This window comes from Leptonotus elevatus, chromosome 5 (assembly GCF_054856555.1).
Source record: "Leptonotus elevatus isolate MCC_2025b chromosome 5, RoL_Lele_1.0, whole genome shotgun sequence".
Classification (NCBI taxonomy): Eukaryota; Metazoa; Chordata; class Actinopteri; order Syngnathiformes; family Syngnathidae; genus Leptonotus; species Leptonotus elevatus.
In genome coordinates, this window is record NC_141243.1 from 3982673 (window position 1) to 4006807 (window position 24135).

Genomic DNA, 24135 nt, shown 5'->3' on the forward strand with positions numbered 1-24135 from the left:
ATAATTTTAAATAGTGTCCGAGCGTGTTATAGGCCTACATGAACTAGTGAGAATGAGCACTATGCACAGAAAGAAAATAATATAAATATTTGTTTTGTGAATTATTACTTTTGGTATTATATTTTAGTTTTACATGTGAAGTGTTTTGTGTACAGCGCATGATATGAGCGCAAGAGAGAGAGAGGTGTAACCGAGCGTGCCTCGTTCGAGAAGAGAGTTCACTTTTCTTTTTTTTCTTTTTTTTTTAAAAAAGACACGAGTTTGAAATCCTGTCCTGCCATGTCTGGTAAATTTAGCAAGGAAGACGCCAGAAAATATCAGAAACTTGAAACTATTTGTAACCCGCCTTTCAGCCTATTGATACAACAACATGTTGGGGTTACAGTTTGTACATGACAAACGGGTCAATCTGAACTACAACACCATAAATAAAGAAATATAGACAAAACATAAGCAGGACATCATATTCGCGTGAAAATATAACGCGTTTAGTGTTATCTCTCGTCCCGAGGTGGAGGGGCGACTCTATCAGAAAGGGTGGGGCTCTGACACGGACCAATCAGAAACCTTGTGTCCCCGAGACACTTCCTGCTCCTGGCTCAGAGCTTAGACGAGTCCGCCTCTATTTAAATGAGGCAGTGGTGCGGACCAATAAGAAAAGACAAGACTCTAACACAGACCAATCAGAAACCTTATGACCCATGCCGTCGACCAAGATATCCTTACCCGCCCCCCTTTGAGGAGGCACCAAGGCAGTTGCAACTTGCTTTGGTGTCAGCTGGTCTGTAGTCAACTTGTACACAAAGTGATTTAAAATAACTTTGGGGGGCGACAAAGTGGGAACAAAATAACCGGACCGCAGAGGAAACTCGTAGCGTCTTGGCCAAGTCTCATGAGGGGGTATTGTTGTAATAATCCTCCCGGGCTAGCTCGCTAGCTAGCTAGTTAGCCATTTGTTCGCAGTCATGGCTTCTAGGCACCCGAGCTCCAGGCAGCGAGAGAGGAAACAACAGCGGGACGACGACGACGACGATGACGACGACTCGGACGCCGAGGAGACGGGCCCGAGCCGCAGCCCCAGCCCGAGCCCCAGCCGGGGCCCGCGTCGGTCGCAGATCATCCACAGCGGGCACTTCATGGTGTCCTCGCCGCACAGCGAGCACCCGCCGAAGAAAGGCTACGACTTCGACACCGTCAACAAACAGACCTGTCAGACGTATCACTTCGGCAAGGCCAGCACGTCGCACATCTCCATCGACGCTTCGCTCACCAAACTCTTCGAGTGCATGACGCTGGCCTACAGGTACGTACGCCACTGGTGGGGAGTAGCCTGAGCCACGTACGAATGCCTTCTTACTGTCATTAAATGGAGTCGATTTTTCAAGTATATTTACTTGAGTATTCATTGTCAGGCCGACTTTTTTATAACAACTGGTTACTTTTTCCTAGAGTTCATGGGAGTAAGTCACATACAGTGTTGTTGCAGAATCACTACTTGTTTTACAGCATCAGCACGTTACAACTATGCTTATGCATATCACTGGCGTCGGGCCAAAAACTATTATGTCACAATTGGATACATTTTATTTTATTTTAAGAAAAACTATACTATTAAATAATTTACAGTCCACACGTGGTTGTTTTTTTCCCTTCTTACAAATTATTGACCAATCTAAAGCGTTGTAAATGGCTTGCACTCTTTGATGATGCAATATTAATGGTTGACACCACATATATATTCTTTATCCTCTGCAAAAAATGACTAATGATACAGCCGTTTCCTTAGTACTTATAGTAAGGGGTGCACATAAAAAATTCACAGTGGTTATTTTGCTGTGACTGGCAACGTGACACCTACACACTTGAAACTGCTGGGTCAAAAATAACCCATGTTTGGTTAAAAAATTGTAACGGCCTGTTACTTAGGTCAATTTGTTGCAATTTTCACACAATTTTTCTGTACCAAAATTCACCCTAGTAGCAGGTCAGTCCAATTCTTTTTCACCCAAATTGGGCAATTTTTGACCCAGCAGTTTTAAGGGTGTAGTATTATTTTGCCAAGTAAAAGTACACCGGCCCATGGCCGAGTGGGTATAGCGCTCGCCCCGAAGGTGCTGATTCACAGGTTCAAATACCGGCGCTCTGTGCCTCTTTATTTATGTAGGTTTCAAGTTTCTTTTTTTCTTAGCTAGTGCTATTTTTATTTAGTTGGATGTTTATTTTTTACTCTGTTTACAATTTCTTGTAGCCAGTCAGGAGTTGTAAATAAGCCGTTTGTTTGTTTGTTTCAGTTATGCAGTTGAACCATTTCGATGTAGCTTGTGGCAAATCAGCAGACAAAATTACTGGACTGACATTGTCCTAACAGCCACAGCTGGAATTGGGAGCCAAATCAATCGCTACAGCAGCCTACACATCGCTCTAAAATAATCTCTTCATGGCCAGCCTACTGTAATTACGGTAAAAGTCCTCGCTCTGGCGATTGACCAATCCAGAGCCGTTCACTGCAAAAATAATGGTAGCAGAGGAGTTGCCGGTCACGGCAAAATAACCACTGCCTAAAAATGATGCCGTGATTTTCAAATAAATGAGCACCACAGGTTGTTTGGTCCGACCAAACGACCTCATGGTTTAGATTTATGGCACATCAAGGCAAGGTAGGGCCTGCAGGCCACATCTGGCCCGTCCATAGTCTCGACAGCCTGATGAAAAAAAACATTGAGTATGGATTGTTTTTATGTTTATGTGCATGCGTCACAAAACTGCCTCTCAGCCCCATTCAACTATGACGTTTACATTTGCCTTTTATGGACAAGTGATGATGAACCGAATGCATTTTTCGGGGGGCGCTTGACCGAACAAAACTCGCTCCTCTTTTTCCAGTCAGTTGGTCAGCAATTTAACGCCTAAAAACAGGAAACATAACAAGGTCAGCATATAGAAAGACAGACGGAAGCCAACTAATTTGACCTAATTGTTTCATAGCAGAGCTCTGTTGAGCTTGGTGAGAGACCCCGGGTGTGTTCACTAGCATCTCCTTGTGACTTCCTCTTTATGGACCACTTCCTTCAAATTTGTTGAATGGACAAAAAAAAAAAAAGAAGCAGGACAGAAGAGTGTTTTCTTTTTCGTAAACAGTGACACATTTATTGACATAAACGCAACCCTAAACCTGGGCTTAAAACACACTTTGACATTAAAACTTTAATATGAAACCTAAACCCTTGTTTAAAACTCGAATCTGTCTTGAAACAGTGATTTGAAACTTTAAACACAAACCCTAATCCAGATACTGTACTTTAACCGAACAACTTTGACATGCAACAACGCTAGCCATTGACGTCAGCCGCACTTTTACTGTTTACAGAGGCTACATGTGGCTGCAGTACATGCGGGAACTCGTTACATTTTCAGTCAAATCACATTTTTTTCCCGTCACTCCCTGCTGTTCAGAATTTTCCTTTGTAGAAAATGGAGGAAAATCCGAGTGGTTAGTGTGTAAATGTGTTATATAATGGTGACTTGTTAGTAGCCATGTTAAGATGTTTCTATTTACGGATGACAGACGAGGATTCCCTCTGACTTTTGGAACCGGCTGTTAGGACTAATAATAGAGCAGGGAAGTACTACCAAGCAGGCATGTTGATGTTGTTGGCGTTTATTTAGTTGACCCCGTGCTCCACATATTTGACAAACTTCTTTAACGCTTTTAATCCAATGTGGAAACAGGAAAAAGGGTTGTTGTAGGAAAAATACTGCGAGTTAAGCTGAACTTGTAGATTTTTTTTTTTTTGCAGTTAAAAGGCAAATTCCGATGAAAGAATAACCTTTTTTAAGTTCCTCAATATCCCCCAAAAATCACACCAATTTGTAAAATGCAAAATGTACCCATATGTATTGTATTTTATCTCAAAACCAGAGTAAAACCTCAAATATTACACGCGCCTCTTAATTTTTTTTATAATTGCTTGAATTGACAAAGTTTAAACTCCGCTTTATTTGTAGAGCACTTAAAAAAAAAAACAGCTCAACACAGCAAGTCTGCCATTTTGGTTTGAAGCAGCCAAATTTGTGCTAATTCCTATTCTTTAAAGGAGCATAGGGATTGACGCCAAATCAGTCTGATTGGGATAGCCAGACATTGTGTGATGCACGTTTCCAACTCGAGGCTCGGGGGCCAGATCCAGCCCACCACATAATTTTTTTGTGTGTCCTACTAAAGTAAATAAAGTGTCATGTTTCTTGCGAAATTGATTTGTTCTAATATTGCCAGATACTAAAAGCATTTTACATTTATTGAGCATCCGTATTCATAAATAATAGAATAAAATATAAACAAAATATATGTGCATATATATGAAATGCAGGGGCAATTGTGGATACCTAATAAATATGATCAGGTGATATATACATTAAACGTAATTGCCCCCTCAGGGAAACCATAACTACAATGTGGCCCGCGATGAAAATGTTTCGACAGTAGAATGTCAACCAATTAAAAAAAAAAAAAAACTGAATGGTAAATTTAAACCTTTCCACAGTGGTAAACTGGTGTCTCCCAAATGGAAAAACTTCAAAGGTCTGAAGCTGCTGTGGAGGGACAAGATCCGCCTCAACAACGCCATCTGGAGGGCCTGGTATATGCAGTGTAAGACTTCAACACTGTCTAATCGATGCAGTGGCACCTTGACTTAAGAGCGAATGTCATGATTCACAAGCCGATGCTCGGACTGTTTTGAAACAATCACCAACCCGTGATGGGTTGACGAAGATTCTGGAAGCAAATAGCGGTCGAAACGAGTTCCCTCTGGGCGTCCGGGCTCTCCCTCAGAGATGGTGCGAGAAGTTCGCTTATCCACGAGAGGCTCGGAGTAGAGACGTTGCTCATCCGCATCGAGAAAAGTCAGATAAGGTGGCTCGGGCATCTGGTTTTAGATGCTTCCTGGACACTTTACTGTTGTGGTGTTCTTTGCATCTCCCAGCAGGCGTTGTTCACAGCAAATGCTGATAAACCCGACCCGAGTCAAATGAACCTCTTAAGTCAAGGGACCACTTTACTTTGGCTTTTTACAAGTTTTGAGTGACTAAAGTTGAGTTGGTGTAACTTGCAGATGTGGAGAGAAGACAAAATCCCGTTTGTCATTTTGTGACCCCACTGGATGGAAACATAGATCTGGAAGCGCATCGTACTTCGGAGGTGGAAAAATAAATAAATAAATGAATGAATCTAATGACTTCTTATCATATGCCATTGTGACTCCCAGATGATCACCACAGAGGGCAAATGCTGGAAGAGGAGAATAGAAATTGTCATCAGAGAGTATCACAAGTGGAGGACCTACTTCAAGAAAAGAGTTGAGTTTGGGTCCCATTCACATTTTTGTTTGGTCAGAGAGCATCGTTCATCTTCCCGACTTTCATGTCAGTTGCAGAAGCACAAGGATGACGACCTGTCGAGTTTGCTGAAGGTATGCAGCGTTTGAAAGAAAAGAAGAAAAAAAAGCAGTCACGCATGCAGCTTGTCACCTTCATCTCAATCAATGCAGCCAAACATTTGAACACTTTTTTTAATCGTTCCAACTTGGTGTACAGTGGATATAAAAAGTCTACACACCCCTGTTCAATTGCCAAGTGGGAAAAAAAGACATAAGTATTAATAAAAACAAAAAAAATACACCTTTAATGTGAACAATAACTTGTACACCTCAATTGAAATATAATGACATATTTTTGAGAGGACAAGTAGCTTAACTAAAAAATATTCTTGCAAAAAAAAATTACATTTGGACAGGGGTGTGTAGACTTTTTATAAGTGCTATAAACATTTTACATCAATTATGAAGGAAAGCGTGCTTTTAAACAACAAGGGTTTAAAATTGAGGATTCAAGCCTAAATTGGGGTTCCAAATATGCGTTTGGCATTCATATTAGGGTGTCAAATCAAGGGATTAAGTTTCGGTAGAAGGTTTCAACTCAGGCCAAGGTTAGAGTTTTAAATGTAATTTTCAAGACAGTCGTAGGTTTTCAAACAAGGATTAAAGTTTCAAACCAAAGTTAGGGTTTTCAAGTTTTGTTTGTAAGTCAGGGTTATACTTTCAAATTAGGGTTTCCAACCAGGTTAACGTTTTCAAATTAGGGTTAGGGTTTCAAACCATGGTTAGGTTTTAAGGGATAAGGGTTTCAAGTCAGGGTTAAGTTTTCAAACAAGGATTTTTTTTCAAGGTAGTAGATTTGATGACAGGGCTTTGCATTCAAATTAGTTTCAAACCAGGGATGGGTTTTAATCAAATGTAGAAATCAAAAATATTTTTGCTGTGTGCGCTTGTAATTGTCGACCCGACTTGTTGGCTGCACTAGAACCCGCATGCTTGTGTGATTAACTGGCGCTTGCATTTGTAACATCTAAAGGGGCCCAAGGAGCAGTTAGCGCTGTTTGGGGAAGTCTCTCCAGACATGCGTCGTGCTTGCTTTTGTCAGGATGAAGAGAGCGAGGACCCTGTGCCCATGCAGCTGGAGAGCCTCTTCGACATGGAGGTGCTGATGTCCGAGGTGCCTGACACGCTTTTCTCCACCTTGGTCTCACACCAGACCACCGCCTGGACCAACCCCAAGGAGAACGGTATGGATGATTCTAATTTGTTGTCTAAGGTGTTGTTGTTGTTTAAACAAAAAAATAATAATTTAAAACTCATTCACTCCCAGCCATTTTCACTGAAGCAGCCTCTTATACTCTGCTGCCACCTGCTGGCCGTTTTTTGTCATAACTACTAAATACCATTGCTAAGGCTCTTCATATCAGAATCTGCATCAAAGCCTACTGGATGCTCTTGCATACAAAAACATAAAAATGTGTAAATGCGTTTTGGGGAGTGAAGGACAAAGTATTTAAAAAAAAAAGTGTTTATGCGTTTTTGGGTTTGAATGAGTTAAACAAGAAAAAACACAACAAATTCAAACTCTTTGTGGATTACTATGATTTGGATGATTGAGAATCTCTGCAAACAAAAAAAAAACAATTTTTAGTAGTATTTTTATTTTGTTTATTAACAATTTGGCTATGCATTTAGGCTAACACTATTTTATTTTATTATTTCAAGCTTTGGTAATTTTTTGATCTTTAAAATAAGGGTTAAAATGTCAAATTATGCTTTCAAGCCTAGGTTAAATTTTCATGTCTAATTGTAGGGTTTTCATATTGAGTTTTCCAGCCAGGGTTTAGGATTTAAAGCTATGGAGAGGTTTCCAAATTGGGATTTCAAAAGGGGTTGGGGTTTTAAAGTGTGGTTTGGGTTAATTTTGCAAATGAGTGATATTAAATAAGGTTATCTGGCTTTCAAGTCTGGTTTAGGGTTTGAAATGGATTTTCAAGCTTGGGTTAGATTTCCATATAGGGTTTCAACTTCCTTTTTTTTAAGCAATGGTAATGATATCATATTTGGGTTTTAACCAGAGTAATGGTTAAAACCTGGTATAAGGTTAGGGCAGGGATCTGCAACCTGCGGCTGTGGAGACACATGTGGCTCTTTAGTGGCTCTCCAGTGGCTCTCTAAAAAAAAATAGTACAAAATTTTTTTTTAAAACATATTTGTTTATTTTTTAGATGAAATATTATTTAAATAAATGTATTAAATACAAAATGAATAATTAAATATAAAAAATGACAGCGTCAACATTTTTAAGTTGCCAGAAAAAGGATTGATGAAAAAGTTACCTAAAAATGTCCAAAAAGAAAACAAGACTGGCATAAAATTACCATAAAATGTCTTTGGAATTGCCCAAAGTGAGAAAATTGATTTATTTAAAAAGGCAGAAAAGAAAACGATTGAAAAGTAATTATAAAGATGATTACCATAATCTGTCCACAAAATTGCCAAAAATGTCATAAAATTGACAGCAAAAAAAAACAGCGGGGGAAAAAATTACCAAAAAAATAGCCATAAAATGTCCAAAAAAGGAAGACGAGAGAAAGAAAATTACCATATGTCTATAAAATTACCCCAAAATATCAGAAACTTTACGTCAAACGTATGAAGTATGTACAATTACAGTGCTTGTTTGCCTTTCACAGCTCATGTGGTGAATGCGGACATGATTCAACCGGGCCTCATGCAGTTGCAGCCCAACCTGGACTTCCCTTTCGATCCACTACAAGGTAGCGGCTGAACGGGGACAATTTGTTTGTCATTGTCTTTTTTTTCAGGCGGACCACGCTGCACACCCATTGGTGTACCAAAGCATTAAACAGGACAGGAGTGTAAAAGGAGAATTTTCCATTGGAAAATGTGATTTGTTGTCCTATGGAGTGCTGCACACCCCCTCTCATAAACACGCACTAATTGTGCACACTTACAGAAATCATGCACTAGCGTTCCAGTAACTCCTCTAGACACTAGTTTCTTTAACCTAGTAACCCAGAGAGTAGCTGATGATTAATTTTCATTTTTTTTTAAAATTTATTTATGATTTTACTAACCGCTTGCTAACATAGACTCTCGTTTCCAGACTTATTTCACAGCTTCCGTCCACCCGTCTTCCTCCCCGTTTCCCCCACCGCACCGTCAGTCACCCCACTGCCCAGCAACAGATCTCCGTCGCAGGTAAACACGGAGCGCAGCGTCTTTAACACACCACCACCACCACCACAAGCAGGAAGTGTAAGACTTTTGTCAGCCCCAGCCCCGTCTTCTTGCCTCTTTTTCTGTCCTTTACAAGTAGTGACACAAATCCACGTAACATAGTAATCGTACTAAACTGAACGATAGCGCACGACCGGCTGCTCAGACTTCAACCACGTCATTTGAAATGGAGAGATAGAATTAAAGGGGATGTCAACCCTCGCCCCAAAAAAATCTTTGACATTAATATGTTCTATGCGGCCCCATTAGTCTAAATACGGTATTTTGGTTAATATTGCGTTAAGCATCAAAATCCAGAAGTTTTTATCAATATCAGAAGGCAGCCATTTTGTCATTTGTTGTCGAGTGACAATGACATCACAGTTGCTCGGGTAACAACCAATCACAGCTAAGCTCAGAAAACAGATGAACCGTGATTGGTTGTTGCCTGAGCAACGGTGATGTCATCTTCAGTCAACAGCAAGTGGCAAAATGGCCGCCCCCTGAGCTGGATAAAAACGGCTGGATTTCGTTGCTTAACTCATTAATTAGAATGTCATGTTTAGTCTAATGAGGTCACATATTAACATATTATTGACAAAAGGTTTAAGGTTGACTTCCCCTGTAAGTGTCTCGTTGTCTTTAAATGTCAACATGGGTGCACTTGAACTATTGCCAGGATTTATTTCTGGCCGTGTTGCTCTCCTTTTAGCAACAAGCACAAAGCAGCAGGTTACACATGGTGAAAGTGTAATAATCACAGGCATATATTCTTTATCCTTTGCAAAGAACGACTAATATTACTTCCTGAAAAGAAGAGCCTTATACTGCCCTCATGTGGCCAAAGCACAAACACCTAAATAATCAGCACAGTGTGCATTTTGTCTGCAAAAGTTCTTAATTCCATTTATTTACTTAGTACTTTTATTTTCTTATAAAGTATAATATAGAGTGCTATTTTTCTCATTACAAATGTTGCATTTGTTTTGTTTGTTTTATTTTGGGAGGCGAGAACTTATTAATGATATTTCCATTCGTTAATGAATTAAACTTGTCTCAAGGCAGCTCGACATTGCCCATGCGCATTATGTCAAGTCGTCTTCATTCAAATCTCGCGCTGAGCCAGTGGGATATATTCCATCCATATTTTTGCGACACAAACATGCTGGGATGTGTAAGCATAAGAAAGTTGCTAGAGGAATTGCCCTCCATAATTATTGGGACCCCTGGTTAAGATTTTTAAAGCTTTAAAATGAATTCAATATTCATTGCAGAAGCATACTGAAAATTGTAGAAATGGTTTACCAGACTCCGAATCAAGGTCCTCCTCAACCCCATTGAAAACTGTGGAGTGAGTTTAAAAGAGGAGAGGACCCAGGTCACTGGATGATTTAGAGATTGTGCAAAATATTAACATCAGGGGTGTGATTTCAATGAGGTCAATTGATTTTGAGTCAATTGAGTTACAGGCTTGCTCACAAATTAAAATCACAAGTCAAGGTAACGACTAACTTCACGTGTTTTGTCACCAGGGCCAGTTATTGTCGTCCATGCAGCTCACAGACAGCCACATCACGTCTTCCATGACCAGTGGAACCAGTGCCGGTTCCATTGCGGACAACTACTTGCATCTTTTTCCGGGCCAGGGGGCATCTTTGGTCCCCACCACGTTGGACCCCGCAGAAGACTTGGGCGAGACCGCCGTGATCTCGCCGTCCTCTACGTCGGCTGCCGGCTCCGCATGCGCACAACCCCTGCCGCCTCCCCCGCGGATGCCGTCCTTGGTTCCGCTTTTAGCCGCACCCGCACCCGTGCCTCCGCCGACGCTGCCTTACACTTTCGCCCGCCCTCGACACCTCCAGCCAACCAAGGCCAACAAAAAGCGAGACTTGAAGAAGATCACCACAGCCAACCCGATTGCCCCCCAGCAGCTCTTCATCACAAGTCAGGATGCAAGCTTCATTTTTTAAAACGGGGATTCTCAGACGTTTTGGGTCTAGGCAGAAAAATTTACAGGGGTCCGTAACTTATTTACTCCCAAAAACGTATATATACGCTCTATTTTAAATATTACTAATGCCCCAAAGACGTATTTATACTTTTTTTAAATGCTTTAGCATACAGAAGACTTTGATGCAGCCTCTAAACTGTAGAGAACGGTTGAAGCAATGGTAGTTATTACAAAAACGGCCAGCAGGTGGCAGCAGAGTATAAGAGATCAGCCAGAGGCATGTTGCAACAAGCTCTCTTCCTCACTGTTTTAAACAGATTTGTGAATAATGATGAAACTTAGCTATATTCTAATGCCAATTGCTGCAAAATGGAAACGGGATACAAATATACTTTTTTTCTTAAATAAATAATATTCTGTGGGCCTTGAAAGGGAACACTTAAGTGTTTGATCAATCTCAAGGTTACATCTTGTGGGCCGCCAGGGGGGCCCGGACCCAAGTTTGAGAACCGCTGTTTTAAACAGTAGCCATTTAGTTGTTGTTGTAACATGAAGGCAACTCGCTTCCGTTTCTCACTCCCTCAGGTGTCATCCCAGCAATGAAAACTGATGTGACCTCATCTCCTGGTGTGCTGATCGCTCATTGTGGTGTGGTACGTTCTCAACATCATCTCTAGACACTTTATTAGGTGCACAAGTACAAAGGTAAAAATAAATTGCATGTAATACACCTTTTGCGCAAATGGAATAAAGCTTAACACAAAATATCTATTTATTTACTTGTTAACCTGCATAGTGCTCATACGGTTTACTCATGCTAGCTAGCTAGCTAGCTAGCGTTGGCTCAACTGATACTAGCAAACAGTGTCCAACCAGAGCTTTGCTAATGTGAACTGACTGAAAAAAATATATTAATTACACATGCCTTGTATGTTTGTTTTTACTTACGCAAAATTAAGGTCAGAAGCTAGAAATTGTTAGGCTGGCTTAAGATGCAACTACAAATCTTGCAGCCTTGTGGATGTGGGATAGCTTTTAGCTTGTTTTTCGTGCTGACAAACTTTTGGTATGTGTGCAACCTGCTTTAATTGCTGTCTTTTCGTGCACGTCAGGCTGCTGGATTCTCTGTTGTACCTAAAACCCCGACGTCTCCTCAGTGCATTGTCCCCTCGGAGAACTCGTTTTCCTCAAGCCACCGAGTCCAGGAGCCCCCCTCTGGTGTCGGTGAGAGTTTGCTGTGACTCGATAATGCCTAATTACACCAAAGCGCACACTATTTCCTACAGTGTCCTCCTCTCTTTTAGTTCAGGGCCAGCCAGGAACAGGCCAAGGCTCCCCTTGTGCTTTAGATCAAGTTCCAAGTCCACCGTCGTTGATTAGCAGCAGCACCACACCTCAGGTATAACAACATGAGTGCAATCCTTTTATAAATAACCCAATAAAGGTGGGATATTGTCATCCATTTATAGTTTTATATAGACACGGCATTCCTCAATAAGATAGTTAGATACTAACTATGACTTCCTGTCATATTTTTGTGTGTTCTAATACTCTTGTCTAATATTTTAGATATTTTAGGTTTTGTCATACATACATTTTATTTTTATTTCATTTTTTACATATATAATTTTTTAGCATCTTACGCCACTCCTATTAGGAAGACTTTTTATTTAATATTATAATTTATTATTATTATTATTCTATTGTAATTGTACTTAATATTTATTCTTGATAATATTCTACTATTTGTTTTTTTATCAGATCCTTTTGCAGTTTTCCCCTAGTATGTTAGTATTTTTCTAGTGACAAATACTATAACTACACAAATGTTATTTGTGTATTCTATGGCTAATATTTTTTTGTATTTCGACATAATTTTTGTTACATTTTGATCCTTATTACCTTTGTACAAAAGTGTACCTAATGTTTTGTCTTTTACCACTCAGTTGACCGTATTTTATCAACGCCAGCCTTCAGTGTGACACTTAAAATACTTGTCAGACGACAACAATTGTTTTTAACAAATCAGAGCGGAAAAAGTGAGAGTCAGGAGGTAAAATTGACTCTCGTGTCCCGGTATTGTGGAATACTCTTACTGTATACAGTACTAAGCCAGGAAATGTTCTTGGTCCACTTCCTTCCCACATTCCATGTTCCTACCACTTTTATAGAACAGTGACTTGGGGGTAAACCCAAGAAATTGGCTTATTTTAGTGTTATTGTTTTAAACTTAAAGTATTGTTTATTATGCCATATTTAGCACTTCTGAGAATTTTTTTTTTTACCTGCCCAATCTACAACCAGAGAAAACAATGAATCATAATTGTGCAATTTTTCTACAATATTTATTGACATTTTTCATAATATTTGTAATTTTTTTATGGCATTTTATTTTATTTTATAACATCTTTTTATTTTGTGTATACCGGTAGTTTGTATTCATCCAGTCTGTGTGCTGCTTATACTCACTGGGGTCACAGGACTTGGGCAAGAAGTGGGATACACACTGTAAATGGTTGTTGGTCCCTTGTGATTAGCTGGCAATCAGTTCACTCACTTTCACACAAGAGAGTCGTCAACTTCTGAACTGTGTGGCCGATGTGCTAACCAGTCAGCCACCGTGGTGGCTTATATTTTTTTGTGTTCTTCATTTAATATTTTTTGTAATTTTTTCAATCTAACATTTTTTTTTTTTTTTTTGTTTAATATTTTTGTCATAAATGTTTTTGTATTTTTGTCCTATGTTTTTGTTTCTGATAGTATTTTTTTTTTGTCTAGTAGCGTTGTGTTTTTATGCTAGTATTTTTTTTAATTTTTTTATATTTGTCTGTATATTTATAGCTAGCTAAATAGTGAATGTTAGGTGTTGACACTTATGCCCCAGCATTGTGGATTTGCGGAATACACTAACTGTACTCGCTTGGTAAGCTGGGAAATTTTCTTGACTTCCTTTACACATTCCGGGTCCATGAGTGCCACATCGATAGACCAGCGACTTGAAGGGGAAACCCGGTAAAATGGGCATTTTTAGTATTAACTGTGAAGTCTTTAACACATTCAGCGTCTCAGAGTGGTAGTTTTTCAACCTCCAGTATCCACAACAGCAAACCACCAGTGACTTGTGTGTGTGTGTTTTCAGATTCCAAGGAGAGCGCACATTGCAGAGCAGAAGAGACTATCAAATATAAACCACTGCTTCAAAACGCTCGGCAGCCTGATTCCCACCCTCAACTCCCAAGCCAACGTATGTGCAGTTGAAACCAGAAGTTTACGTACACTATATAAAAAAGGCACATGGGCTTTTTTCCCCTCATTGTCTGGCATGAAATCCGAATTTTTTCCTTCTATTTTCCAAATGCCAAAATAATTAGAGAAAGGTTTTCCATCCATCCATTGTCTACCGCTTATCTGGGATTTTTTTCATTACTTTCTTTAAAGTCTGAAGTCTTCATCCAATATGATTGCTATACCTTTAAACGGTTAGGGAAAACACGCAAGATTTTGTTTTGAGAAATGGGGTAAGCTTACAAGCCTGAGAACAACATTCCAGCTGTGAAATGCGGGGGTGGCAGCATCATGTTGTGGGGGTATTTTGATAAAGGAGGGGCCGGTCCAATTGACAAAATAGATAGACGGAAAGAACATTATGTAGAATTGCTGGAGTAACGTCTCAAGACGTGAGCTAGGAAGTTAAAGCTTGGTCGCAAATGGGCCTTGCAAATGGACGATGGCCCGAAGTATACAGCCAAAGTGGCTACAAAGTGACTTATAAGTAATAAAGTCGATGTTCTGGAGTGACCATCCTTTTGAACATTTTTGTGTAGACCATGAAAAGACATGTGCGAGCGCGGTGGCCTATAAACTTGTGGTTTCAACACACACTAAAAACAGTTGGGTCAAAAATAACCCCAAAATTAAGTCAAGATTGGACCAGCCCAACTTTTTCAGTTAAATAACCCAAAAAGTTGGGTTAAATTAAATTAATAACCCACAAAAAAAACCAAAAACTGGGTTATTTTGTGGGTTATTCATTTAACCCAACTTTCTGATGTGTTTAGCCACAAACATTGGGTCAAATTAAATTAATAACCAACTATTCAAACCAATTTTAAGGTTTGAGTTTGAGGTTTGAGTTATTTATTTGGCCCAACTTTTTAGGTTAGTTGAATAACCCAATTTAATTTAGTAAAAAATGAACCGACCCAACTTTTTTAGGTATTTAGCCCCAAATATTGGGTTAAATTAATAACCCACAAATAAACCCAATTTTTGGTTTGTTTGGTGGGTTATTCATTTGACGTTGGGTTGGTTTGTGGGTTATTCATATGACCCAACGTTTTGGGTTAATTGAATAATCCAAAATGTTGAGTCGGCTCCTTTTTGACCCAAATGTGCAGTATGGGGGTCACAATTCCTTGCCCCCTGTCCCACCTGCCATTCTAAATTCTTTGGTTTATCCACAGGTCAGTATTGCAGTCAAAATGCAAAAGACGGTGGAACACATTGAGAAGCTCAAGCAGGAGAGGGAACAAATGCAAGAAGACATCAGGAAGCTGCAGGAGGAGATCACAAGCCTCAAGGCCTCCATTAAGTATGTTCGTAATAATCTTTCTTTTTTGGGGGGGGGGGGGGGTAATATCGCTTCTCTCTTTTAGTTGTCCTCATATATTTATTTTAATTTTTCCTAATATTTGCTTTGTTTGTTTGTTGAATATTCAAGATTTTTGTTTTTGTTTTGTTTTTGTTTTTGTTTTTGTTTTTGTTTCGTTTTTGTTTCGTTTTTGTTTTGTTTACTGTTTTAGATTTTTGGAGGGCAGATATTATTATTATTATTATTATATTATATATATATATATATTATTGTTATTATTATTTGTTTTTATAATTATTAAATTTGACCAGTCGCCTCAGTGCATCTCTTAAAATAAGATTATAATGTGCAAATGAACACAAACACTTAGGGGTGTATTCATTGTGTGGAAATAAAGTTAAGAGTTATCTGCCTTTGACGACACATTCGGGTAAAACAATAGCATGTTCTTTGGCAAAATATTTTTAATGTGTTGTTATTTGTGGTTTAGTTTTTGTAGACCAATGGGTTTTTTTTCAGTTATGTAAACACATAATTAAAACATTTTTGTATGGCAGGGTGACAATTTATATCAATTATCACTGGATACTTCAAGTGTCACCCCAACGAATTGTCGTTGACGTCACGGCGCGTGCCTTTTTGTTTTTTTGTCAACGGCAGCCTGTGCCACGACCAGATGCCGGCCACGGGAGCGCAGGTCACGCAGCGACGCTTTGACCACATGCAGCACAGGTTCACTGAGTACGTCAAGCTGCGTTCCCGGCAGGACTGGAAGTTCTGGATTGTATCCTCTTTGTGCCTGATGTTTGTGTTGACAGTCTGAGAGCGTACCAGTCAGGTTGTGTCGGTCCATAATTAAGATTTTTGTGTGCGGGGAAATTTGCTGCGGTAGGAAGGAATCCTCAGTGGAACGGTTATATAATCATCACCTGGCTTCAGCGTTGGCCGCGGCAACAATGTTGCAAAATATCGAGCCTCTTCCGAAGACCTGCTTTGGTCTCTCTTGAATCAAGCTTTGAGTTGAACCCCTGTACATTTGCGGATAGTTTGAGACATGCCCACGATGGGTGAAAATCTGCAAAATTATAAAACATTATAAATGTTTTTTTTTCTTCTTCTAGTTTTACCCCTCCAACATGCTTTAAACTCATGAAAACACTTTTAAAGTATTTCTTGGTACGTTCTCATTTTCAATTAAACCGGAACATTTAATCTAACCCAATTATGTTAGCTTAATGCTAACATACGATGCGAAAAGCCATTCAAACAACTGCTAGTGGCGATGGAGCCCGGTACGAGGGAGTCCGGTCCGGCCCCTTGGAGGTATCGTGAAAATGGTAACTCATTCACTGCCACAGCCCAGTAAAATTCGATCTTTAGACGTCTATAGCCGTCAATGGCAGAGAATGAGTGGGTAATTGAAGTGGGTTTAACGGGTATTGAGCGCATCTGTTTTTTCCCCCTCACTCCCTTTTTTTTTTTATTATTTTTTTTTACTTTATTCAATAATTTCAATTTACAATCAATCGACCAAGTACCTTTCAAACATGAACATCAAACAAACAAAAAATACATGTCAAATAAAATTATACAAATATGTTGCGCTCAACACAAGCAGAAATAGTCGTCATTTGTTGAGCGCATCGCCGCACGATGTCGAAACGAGCCTTGACGCCGCGCGCCTCTCAGTTCAGCGTCATCATCAAGCCTCTCTTCGAGTCCTTCAACAAGATGGTGTCGACCGCGAGCGCAACAGAACTTTGCAAGACCACGCTGGAGTGGCTCGAACGTCACTGCTCCCTGGTCGCCCTCAGACCCAGTGAGTAATCGAGTGCACGCACGCACGCACGCACGCACGCACACACGCTTGTCTTTGTATCATTGCGGGGACATGTCATTGACATGATGCATTTCCTAGCCCCTCCCCCTAACCTCAACCATTAAAAAATGATTGGCTACCCCTCCTATTCCTTACCCTAACCTCAATCATAACCCAATTCAAACCTAAACTCTAAAACCAAGTCTTGACGCTCAATTTCAAGTTGGTCCCCACAATGGTAGTCAAACCTGGGAAAAACATGCACGTATGGGCCCCGCAATGTAGCAAAGACAAAATCACACACGCAGACAACAGTTGTGTGCAAATATTGCCCGCAGCGTTCTTTAATCTGGCCCGCTATTTATATGGTCATTTGTTGTACAGTTGCATTGAGTTGCAGAAGATACTGTAGACAAAAGGACGCAAGAATTGACATTTTCTTCATTCATAACCTTGAGAGAAACTTAATTGTCAATTGTGTGGTGTTTTCACAAAATATAAATAGATAATCTTCAGTTCCAGGAGTCTATTTCTACTTTTAGTTGAATGCTGTCATTCATGCACCAGAGCAAGTTTTGTCATGAATTTCAAATTTTTCAAAAAGCTATGCAATTAACACTTGTTACTTTTACAAATTACTGTCTTGGATGATGTCATGTTAACGGTTGAACAAACATGCCGTTTTTTGGGGTCTCCTGAAAAGTGACCATTTTGGAGGTACAAGATGCCTGCGATATATTTATACATGCTATGAAATAGTAACTTTCTTGTCATTTTAAAGGGAAACTTGACTCATTGAGCCAAACGTTGATATTTTGTCCAGAATGAATTTGATGACGTCATTATTTTCCATGTACAATTAAAAAAAAAATTTTTTCACTTGCTGTCAACTGAAGAGGACATCACCTGTGCTGAGGAAGTAGGTAACCACCAATTATGGCTCAGTTTGCTGACCAAACCCAGAAAACAGGTGAGCCATAATTGGTCGTTAGCTACTTCCTCAGCACAGGTGCTGTCATCTTCGGTAGACAGCAAGTGGAAAAAAAAAAAGTGTTTTGGCATTTAATTGTACATGGAAAATAATGACGTTATCAAATTAATTCTGGACAAAATATTGACTTTTTACTGCTGAAAATGGCTCAATGAGTCAAGTATCGCTTTAAATGCTTAAGTTAAGCTTAATGCGGCAGTACAGCAAATGTGGCATTTCCTTCAAAGAAATATCTCCAATAAAAGACTATTCAATTTGTATTTTATTTTGTTTACATTACACTGTTTTCCCCCCTAAATAACATGTGAATTAATTAGAATTTAATTGATGATAATCTAATTTAAAAAGGAGAATGAATTATAAAAAATAAAAAAAAACAATTGCCCATGCATTTAAAAATAGTTTGAAACAATTATAATTAAACGAATTAGAGACGATGCAATTAAATGCGGCTAAGACTTGCCCATGTTGAGGTTGGCAGCGATTTAGCAACACTTTGGCAACTTGTGTCTGTAGAACTCCACATGAGAAGCGTGAGAACAACTGGAGGCAGTGCGACATTTGACTCTTTGCTAAATGACGTTTGGATCGGCGAGTCGCACAGTTTGATGCTTCGTTTCATGATTTTAAATTGATTCATAAATGTTTATTTATTAAATATTGTGTTTAAAAAAAAAAAAAAGTACACGTTTTCACATGATCTGTAATGATTAAATATTTTTATTTATTTGGAAGCTGATGCAAGTTTTTTGCTGGGCAAAAAAAAAACGTTTCGATATAATGAGATGTAAATCAAATCCCAGGAGGGGAAAGTAAAAAGGAAAAAAAGTAGCGACACGTGCGAGTGAACGTTTCGGCTGCCGATGACTGGTGACATGCTTTTGGCACCACGTCAAATTTGGAAAGTCAATGCTAACAATGAATGTCGGTGAGTGACAAGTTTATCTTAGGCCACGTGGATTCCTTCGGGTTTGTGTGGTTTAAAAGGAGTTTTTCCACATTGCTCATTGTTTTTTTTTTTGTTGGGGTTGTGAGAGTGAAATGGTTTCATTATTGAATTTTCTTGTTTGTTTTAGGCCAACAATTTTGGCATCATTCTTTTTATAGGCCTAGAATTTTGTTGTTGTTGTCTTAGTCTTTTGACTTTTTTTTTAAGTTTGTTTTTGCTTGTTCTTTAAAAAAAAAAAGTTTTTTTTTTTTTAACTTTTAATAAATATTTTTTACAAGCCAAAACTTTTTAATTCAGTATATTTTGGGTTTGTTTTGTTGTTTTGCAAGAGAGCTTTGTGTGCATATGTGCATTTTGGCCAAATATTAGTTGTTGTTTTTTTCTCTTAGGCCAAAAGTCTTGTTTTTTATAGGCCAGACATTTTAATTTTTTTTTTTTTTTACTTCAGGTTTTTAAGTTTTTGTTGTTTCAAATTTTCTTAGTTTCTGTTTTTGATGCTTTTTAAGACAATTTTTCATTTTGTGTTTGACATTTTGGGCTAAACATTGACTCGAAATAGTTTTCTCTCGGGAGGTGGACTGAAACTGAAACAAAACAGCTATTTAAAAAAAAATTACATATAATATATAAATATATATTAATTTGTTGCTGTAAAACATGTTTATTTATTTGCTTGTTGGTTGATTTGTTGATTTATTTTGAGCATAAAAATTCAATTGAAAGTAGTACATGTAATATAATATAGTGTGTGTGTGTGTCTGTGTGTCTGTCTCTGTGTGTGTGTGTGTGTGTGTGTGTGTGTGTGTGTGTGTGTGTGTGTGTGTGTCAGTGGTCAGCAACAGCCTTTGCCATCTGAGCACCAGCACGTCCATCCTCAGCGACCCGTCGCGGTTGCCGGAAGAAGCCATCCAGGCCCTGAGGCACGCCGATGTGGAGCCTCGCTCTCAGGCCAGCTGATGACCGTCTTCCTCATCAGAGGACTCAACTCGTCTTCCTCTTTTCGGACTCGGAGGGCCATATTTCCGTGCCAAGGCGTGAGCGGAGCTTTCTTTCTTTCCTTTTGGCACTTCCATAGACGGACGCCGTTAGAAGTTGACGCCGTCGTGGGACTTTACACAGCCGACTTTAAATTCAGTGCAGGAGAGCTGCACGGTCTGCATGGCGGGAGCGTAACGGAGAAGAAGAAGAAGAAGAAGAAGAATGCATTCGATGAATTGATTTGTACGCTGACGTCATATCATCGGAGTGCAGAATCTGCCTGCACCTTGGGGCGAATTCTCCAAATTTGCCGTTACACCTCCGCCGATAGCGTTGAAATCGAAAACAGCCGTTGTCTTCCGGAACGCCCAGCGAGGCGTAGCGCAGTTTGCCAAATTCCCACACACGGTAAACTAGACTTGCCCCGGCAGGAAAACGAAAATAAGCCTGTTTTTACGCCGAGCGTCTCGGAAAATCGAGCCCTGAGGGCTTGTCTATTGTCGTCTTTCAGATTTTTTTTTTTAGATTTTGTGTAATTTGGGTGAGACACAGAAAGCAGGACGTTTGTTTCGGCGTGAGTCATAATGAACAATGGTGAAAGGGAAATGTGTGAGTATGTGTTTTGTTTTGTTTTGTTTTGCTTTCTCCCTCCGTCCTTCACACTATCCTTCCTCAAACCTTTTCTGGTGCGCGACAACCTGCAGCTCTCGTCGGAAGCTTCACTGAAATGGCAATAAAACACATTTGAAAAAGTTCAACGGTATGTACAGTGCTGTGAAAAAGTATTTGCCCTCCTGGAAAATTTGTGTTGTCGTTTTTTTTGCATCATTTCCTCTAAAATGTTTAATAAGATAAAGACATGTAAATATCAAAGATAGCATTAAAAAAAAAAAAAAAAGCTTGTCTGGACTTTGACTAAGCCACTCCAAACCTGCCGTTTGTCAACCACATCTTCTGGTCGACTTCATTTTGTCAGATGGGTTCGACACATTTAGGTGATTTCTTGAAGTGAAAATATAATGAGCCCCCGAGTATTTATTTCTTACTGATAATGAATATTGATACCTCTGTTATTATTTGATACCTGCAATACATTAAGTTAAAAAAAAAAAAAAACTTCAAGGTATGGTCCGGGACGTTTCTGGGCGGAGTCTCAACGTTTTCCTTCCAGCCAGCCAGGTTTCACGCTTATTCCTGATTGGCTGCTTCCTCGAGCGGCAACTTTGAATGTTGTGTTTGCAAACTGTAATGAGAAAATCTAAGAACCATAACTTAAAAAAAAAAAGAATTATGAAAATCCGCGAAAAGAGTGAATCCGTAATAAACAACAATACAAACTGCCATTTAGTGATGGAACAAATTCAAGATTGAACAAGGGGGCAATTATCTTTTCCATACATGGTCAGGATTTTTTCCCTCTTTAATAAATGAAATCACCATTTTAGAAACTGCCTTTTATTGGTCTTTAGATGATCTTCTTCAGAGCTTTACATTTGTATGATCTTAAAGTAGGGAAACTAATGTAAAAAAACAAATGGGATGCAGATTTTTTTTTCATGGCACTTTATTTACTGTATGGATCATTTGTGTGTGTGTACAGTTTTTCTATGGAACGAACGCCATGTTCTTTGTTGGGGTCTCAGGGCAGCGCTGATGAGCGCATGAAACATTACAGTGTCACATTTTGTCCTCAACAAAGCTTTTTGCTCGCTACGTATTGCAGTGTCGTGTTTTCTTCCACTTCACAGTGAAATGATGCAATGTCATGTTTTGCCTCGGGTTCATCACAACAAAATGCACTGTCATTGTTCGGACCTCAATATGTTTGTTCACAAAATGATGCTGTGTTATGGTTTCCTTCCAAATGTTTTGTCATCCAAAAAATGCAGGGTCGTGTTTTGTTTTGTTTTTTATGTATGTTCATGTTTTGTTTTCAACATGGTACAGGATCATGTTTTGTCCACAACGACCTTTTTTTAAATCACAAAATGCATTGCCTTATTTGGTCGTGAACAAACTTTTTGAGTGCATACGTTTTATTGTGTTTTGTCCTTTACAACCCAGTTCATCAAAAAAATACATCATGTTTCATCTTCCACGTTTTTGATCACAAAAGTGTGTATTGTCATGTTTTTGTTGACAAAATGCAGTGTTGGGTTTTGTCTCCTCAGCCTTTTTGATACCCAAAATGCATTGTCATGGCTTGCCTTTTGTCGATCACAAAAAGATGCATTGTCATTGTGTTTGATGACAAAAAGCATTTTCAATGTTTACTAACAACAAACATGTTGATAAAATGTGTTTTACAACATGAAGGTTTTTACCTCAAACAAAGTTTTTGATAACAAACTGCAGTCACGTTTTACCCAAAACACATTTTTTTATGACAAAATGCATTGGATTTTTTTTTCTTCAAAGCTTTTGATGATAAAAGGCATTTCTATTTTTACTTCAGTTTTTGATGACACAATTTTGTCTTCTTTTTTTACCCTCAATTTTTTTGCTGACAAAATGCTGTTGAGTCCCACCTACAACAAACTTCCATGATTTCAAAATGCTTTTGTTATGTTTTGTCTTGAAACTTCAGTATGACAAAATGCATTGTCATGTTTTAGTTCAAAATGCTATTCAGATGACGATGCATTGTTATTTTTTTTGTCTTCAGTTTGAAGATGACAAAAAGGATTGTCGTGCTTTACATACAACAAACTTTTTGATGACAAAATTAATGATCATATTTTACTATCAGCCAATTTAGTTGGCTGGTCACATTTTGTCTTCTGCCTTTTTTTTTTCTGAAGACAAAGCAATCCATTGCGACGAGTCCTAACAAAAGAGATCTTTCAGCAGTAAGCGCGTGTCTTCAGGCTGCGTCTACTTGTTCAGCCTTTTGTTTTCAATTCTGAATTGCCGTCTTTGGGGGCGAAGAGGCGCCAAACGTGTTCTGCAACGCTGTGATCTTTTTACACAAGTATTCTGTTACGCAGTGGCATCATTTTCCACTGAAATACTACGCATGTACGCCCCCATCTTTTTTTTTTTCCTGGTTGTGTATTTCTCTACGTCAGTCCTTTAAAAAAAAAAAAATCCCCTCGATCATCCGGCATGTCTTCATGCAACGACATACCTGATAATGCAGCGCAATAAAAGCAAATGAAAGCCAACTGAACGCTTACTTTGTCCTACGTCACATTGAGGGGGAAAAAAATGCAATGTCATGAATGCTGAAATGGCAAATTGTATTCACATTTGGAAACATCGTCATGTTGAAAAATAATTGTGCTTTTAATTGCGCTTTTTATTATTATATATATTTTTTTAAATGGCAGTGAAAAAATCTAGGATTTTTTTTTTTACTTTCGTTTTTTATTTATTATTTATTTATTTATTTTGGCATGTTAAACTTCATAAAGCTCACTTTTAGATTCTTGTGAAGTGCAATATAGTTTTTTTTTTTAAATAAATAACAATAAATCCCAAACTCTGAAGATCTGAAGCCATTCAATCGATCATCTAAAATGGAAAAAAAAAAAAAAGTATATCACAACAGCAAAACCTAGCAAGACATGGCCGGCCACCATTTGTATGTCATTTGCAATATCTAGAAAAGCAGGCCGATATGAACCAACTTATTAGGAGTAATGGCACCTATTTTTAAACGTCCTCCGATTATTATTTTTTCTTCGCCTACTAGCCTTGTGGACCGTGTCAAATGTCATTTTTAATATATGCCACATTGGCTGAAAAATGAATTTGGAGAAACAGCTGAGCTAAACTGACAATGCAAGCGAAGAAAGCACTAGCCAAACAAGTTGGCCTGTGTGGTCTGATGAGACCAAATTTGAATATTTTTGGCCTAAATGCAAAATGCTGTGTGTGGTAGAAACTAACACTGTTCCAAAATATGTTCCGAATACTTTATTTGAACTTGAAATGAAATACATTATACTTTGTAATAGAATAAATAAATACATTCATTCATATAAAAAATAAAATAAATCTGCATCTTAAGGTAGTAGTCAGTCAATGAAAAGTAAGGAGAGTTCATTCCGCAGGCAGGTGGGACGTAATCCGGTGAAATCCTCCACCCATTTTCGGACGTAGTGGATGATGCGGAGGCCATCTTTCTTCAACTGGTAGCCGTGACTGCTAACGAGCGGTTGCCGGCACTCGACCGTCGCCGCCGTCGTCGTCGTCGTCGTCGTCGTCGTCGTTGGCGTCCGCGCGCCGTCGACGTGTCG

At 39.0% G+C, this 24135-nt stretch overlaps 1 protein-coding gene across 3 annotated transcripts; it reads left to right on the forward strand.

The window, feature by feature from the left end:
• The first annotated feature begins 726 nt into the window (after window positions 1-726).
• On the forward strand, window positions 727-23058 carry mlxip (MLX interacting protein). Of its 3 annotated transcripts, none has more exons than XM_086076575.1 (17): window positions 727-1303; window positions 4542-4648; window positions 5112-5197; window positions 5265-5354; window positions 5427-5468; window positions 6409-6619; window positions 8069-8152; window positions 8503-8597; window positions 10148-10559; window positions 11152-11219; window positions 11679-11790; window positions 11871-11965; window positions 13706-13810; window positions 15030-15157; window positions 15818-15941; window positions 16847-16976; window positions 19746-23058. In XM_086076575.1, the coding sequence occupies exons 1-17, from the start codon at window positions 966-968 to the stop codon at window positions 19871-19873; spliced, it is 2355 nt and encodes a 784-aa protein (XP_085932701.1). In that variant the 5' UTR covers window positions 727-965; the 3' UTR covers window positions 19874-23058. The 3 variants fall into 3 exon arrangements, with proteins under 3 accessions (XP_085932701.1, XP_085932703.1, XP_085932700.1); XM_086076577.1 differs by having other exon boundaries at window positions 6478-6619; XM_086076574.1 differs by having other exon boundaries at window positions 5265-5468.
• Window positions 23059-24135: the final 1077 nt, after the last annotated feature.

Bases quoted from the DNA above. Each gene is read 5' to 3' on its own strand.
- mlxip (XM_086076574.1), top strand. From the start codon at position 966: ATGGCTTCTAGGCACCCGAGCTCCAGGCAGCGAGAGAGGAAACAACAG. The intron at 5,198-5,264 runs GTGGAAAAATAA...TGTGACTCCCAG, and splicing joins AAGCGCATCGTACTTCGGAG to ATGATCACCACAGAGGGCAA. The intron at 13,811-15,029 runs GTATGTGCAGTT...GTTTATCCACAG, and splicing joins CCCTCAACTCCCAAGCCAAC to GTCAGTATTGCAGTCAAAAT.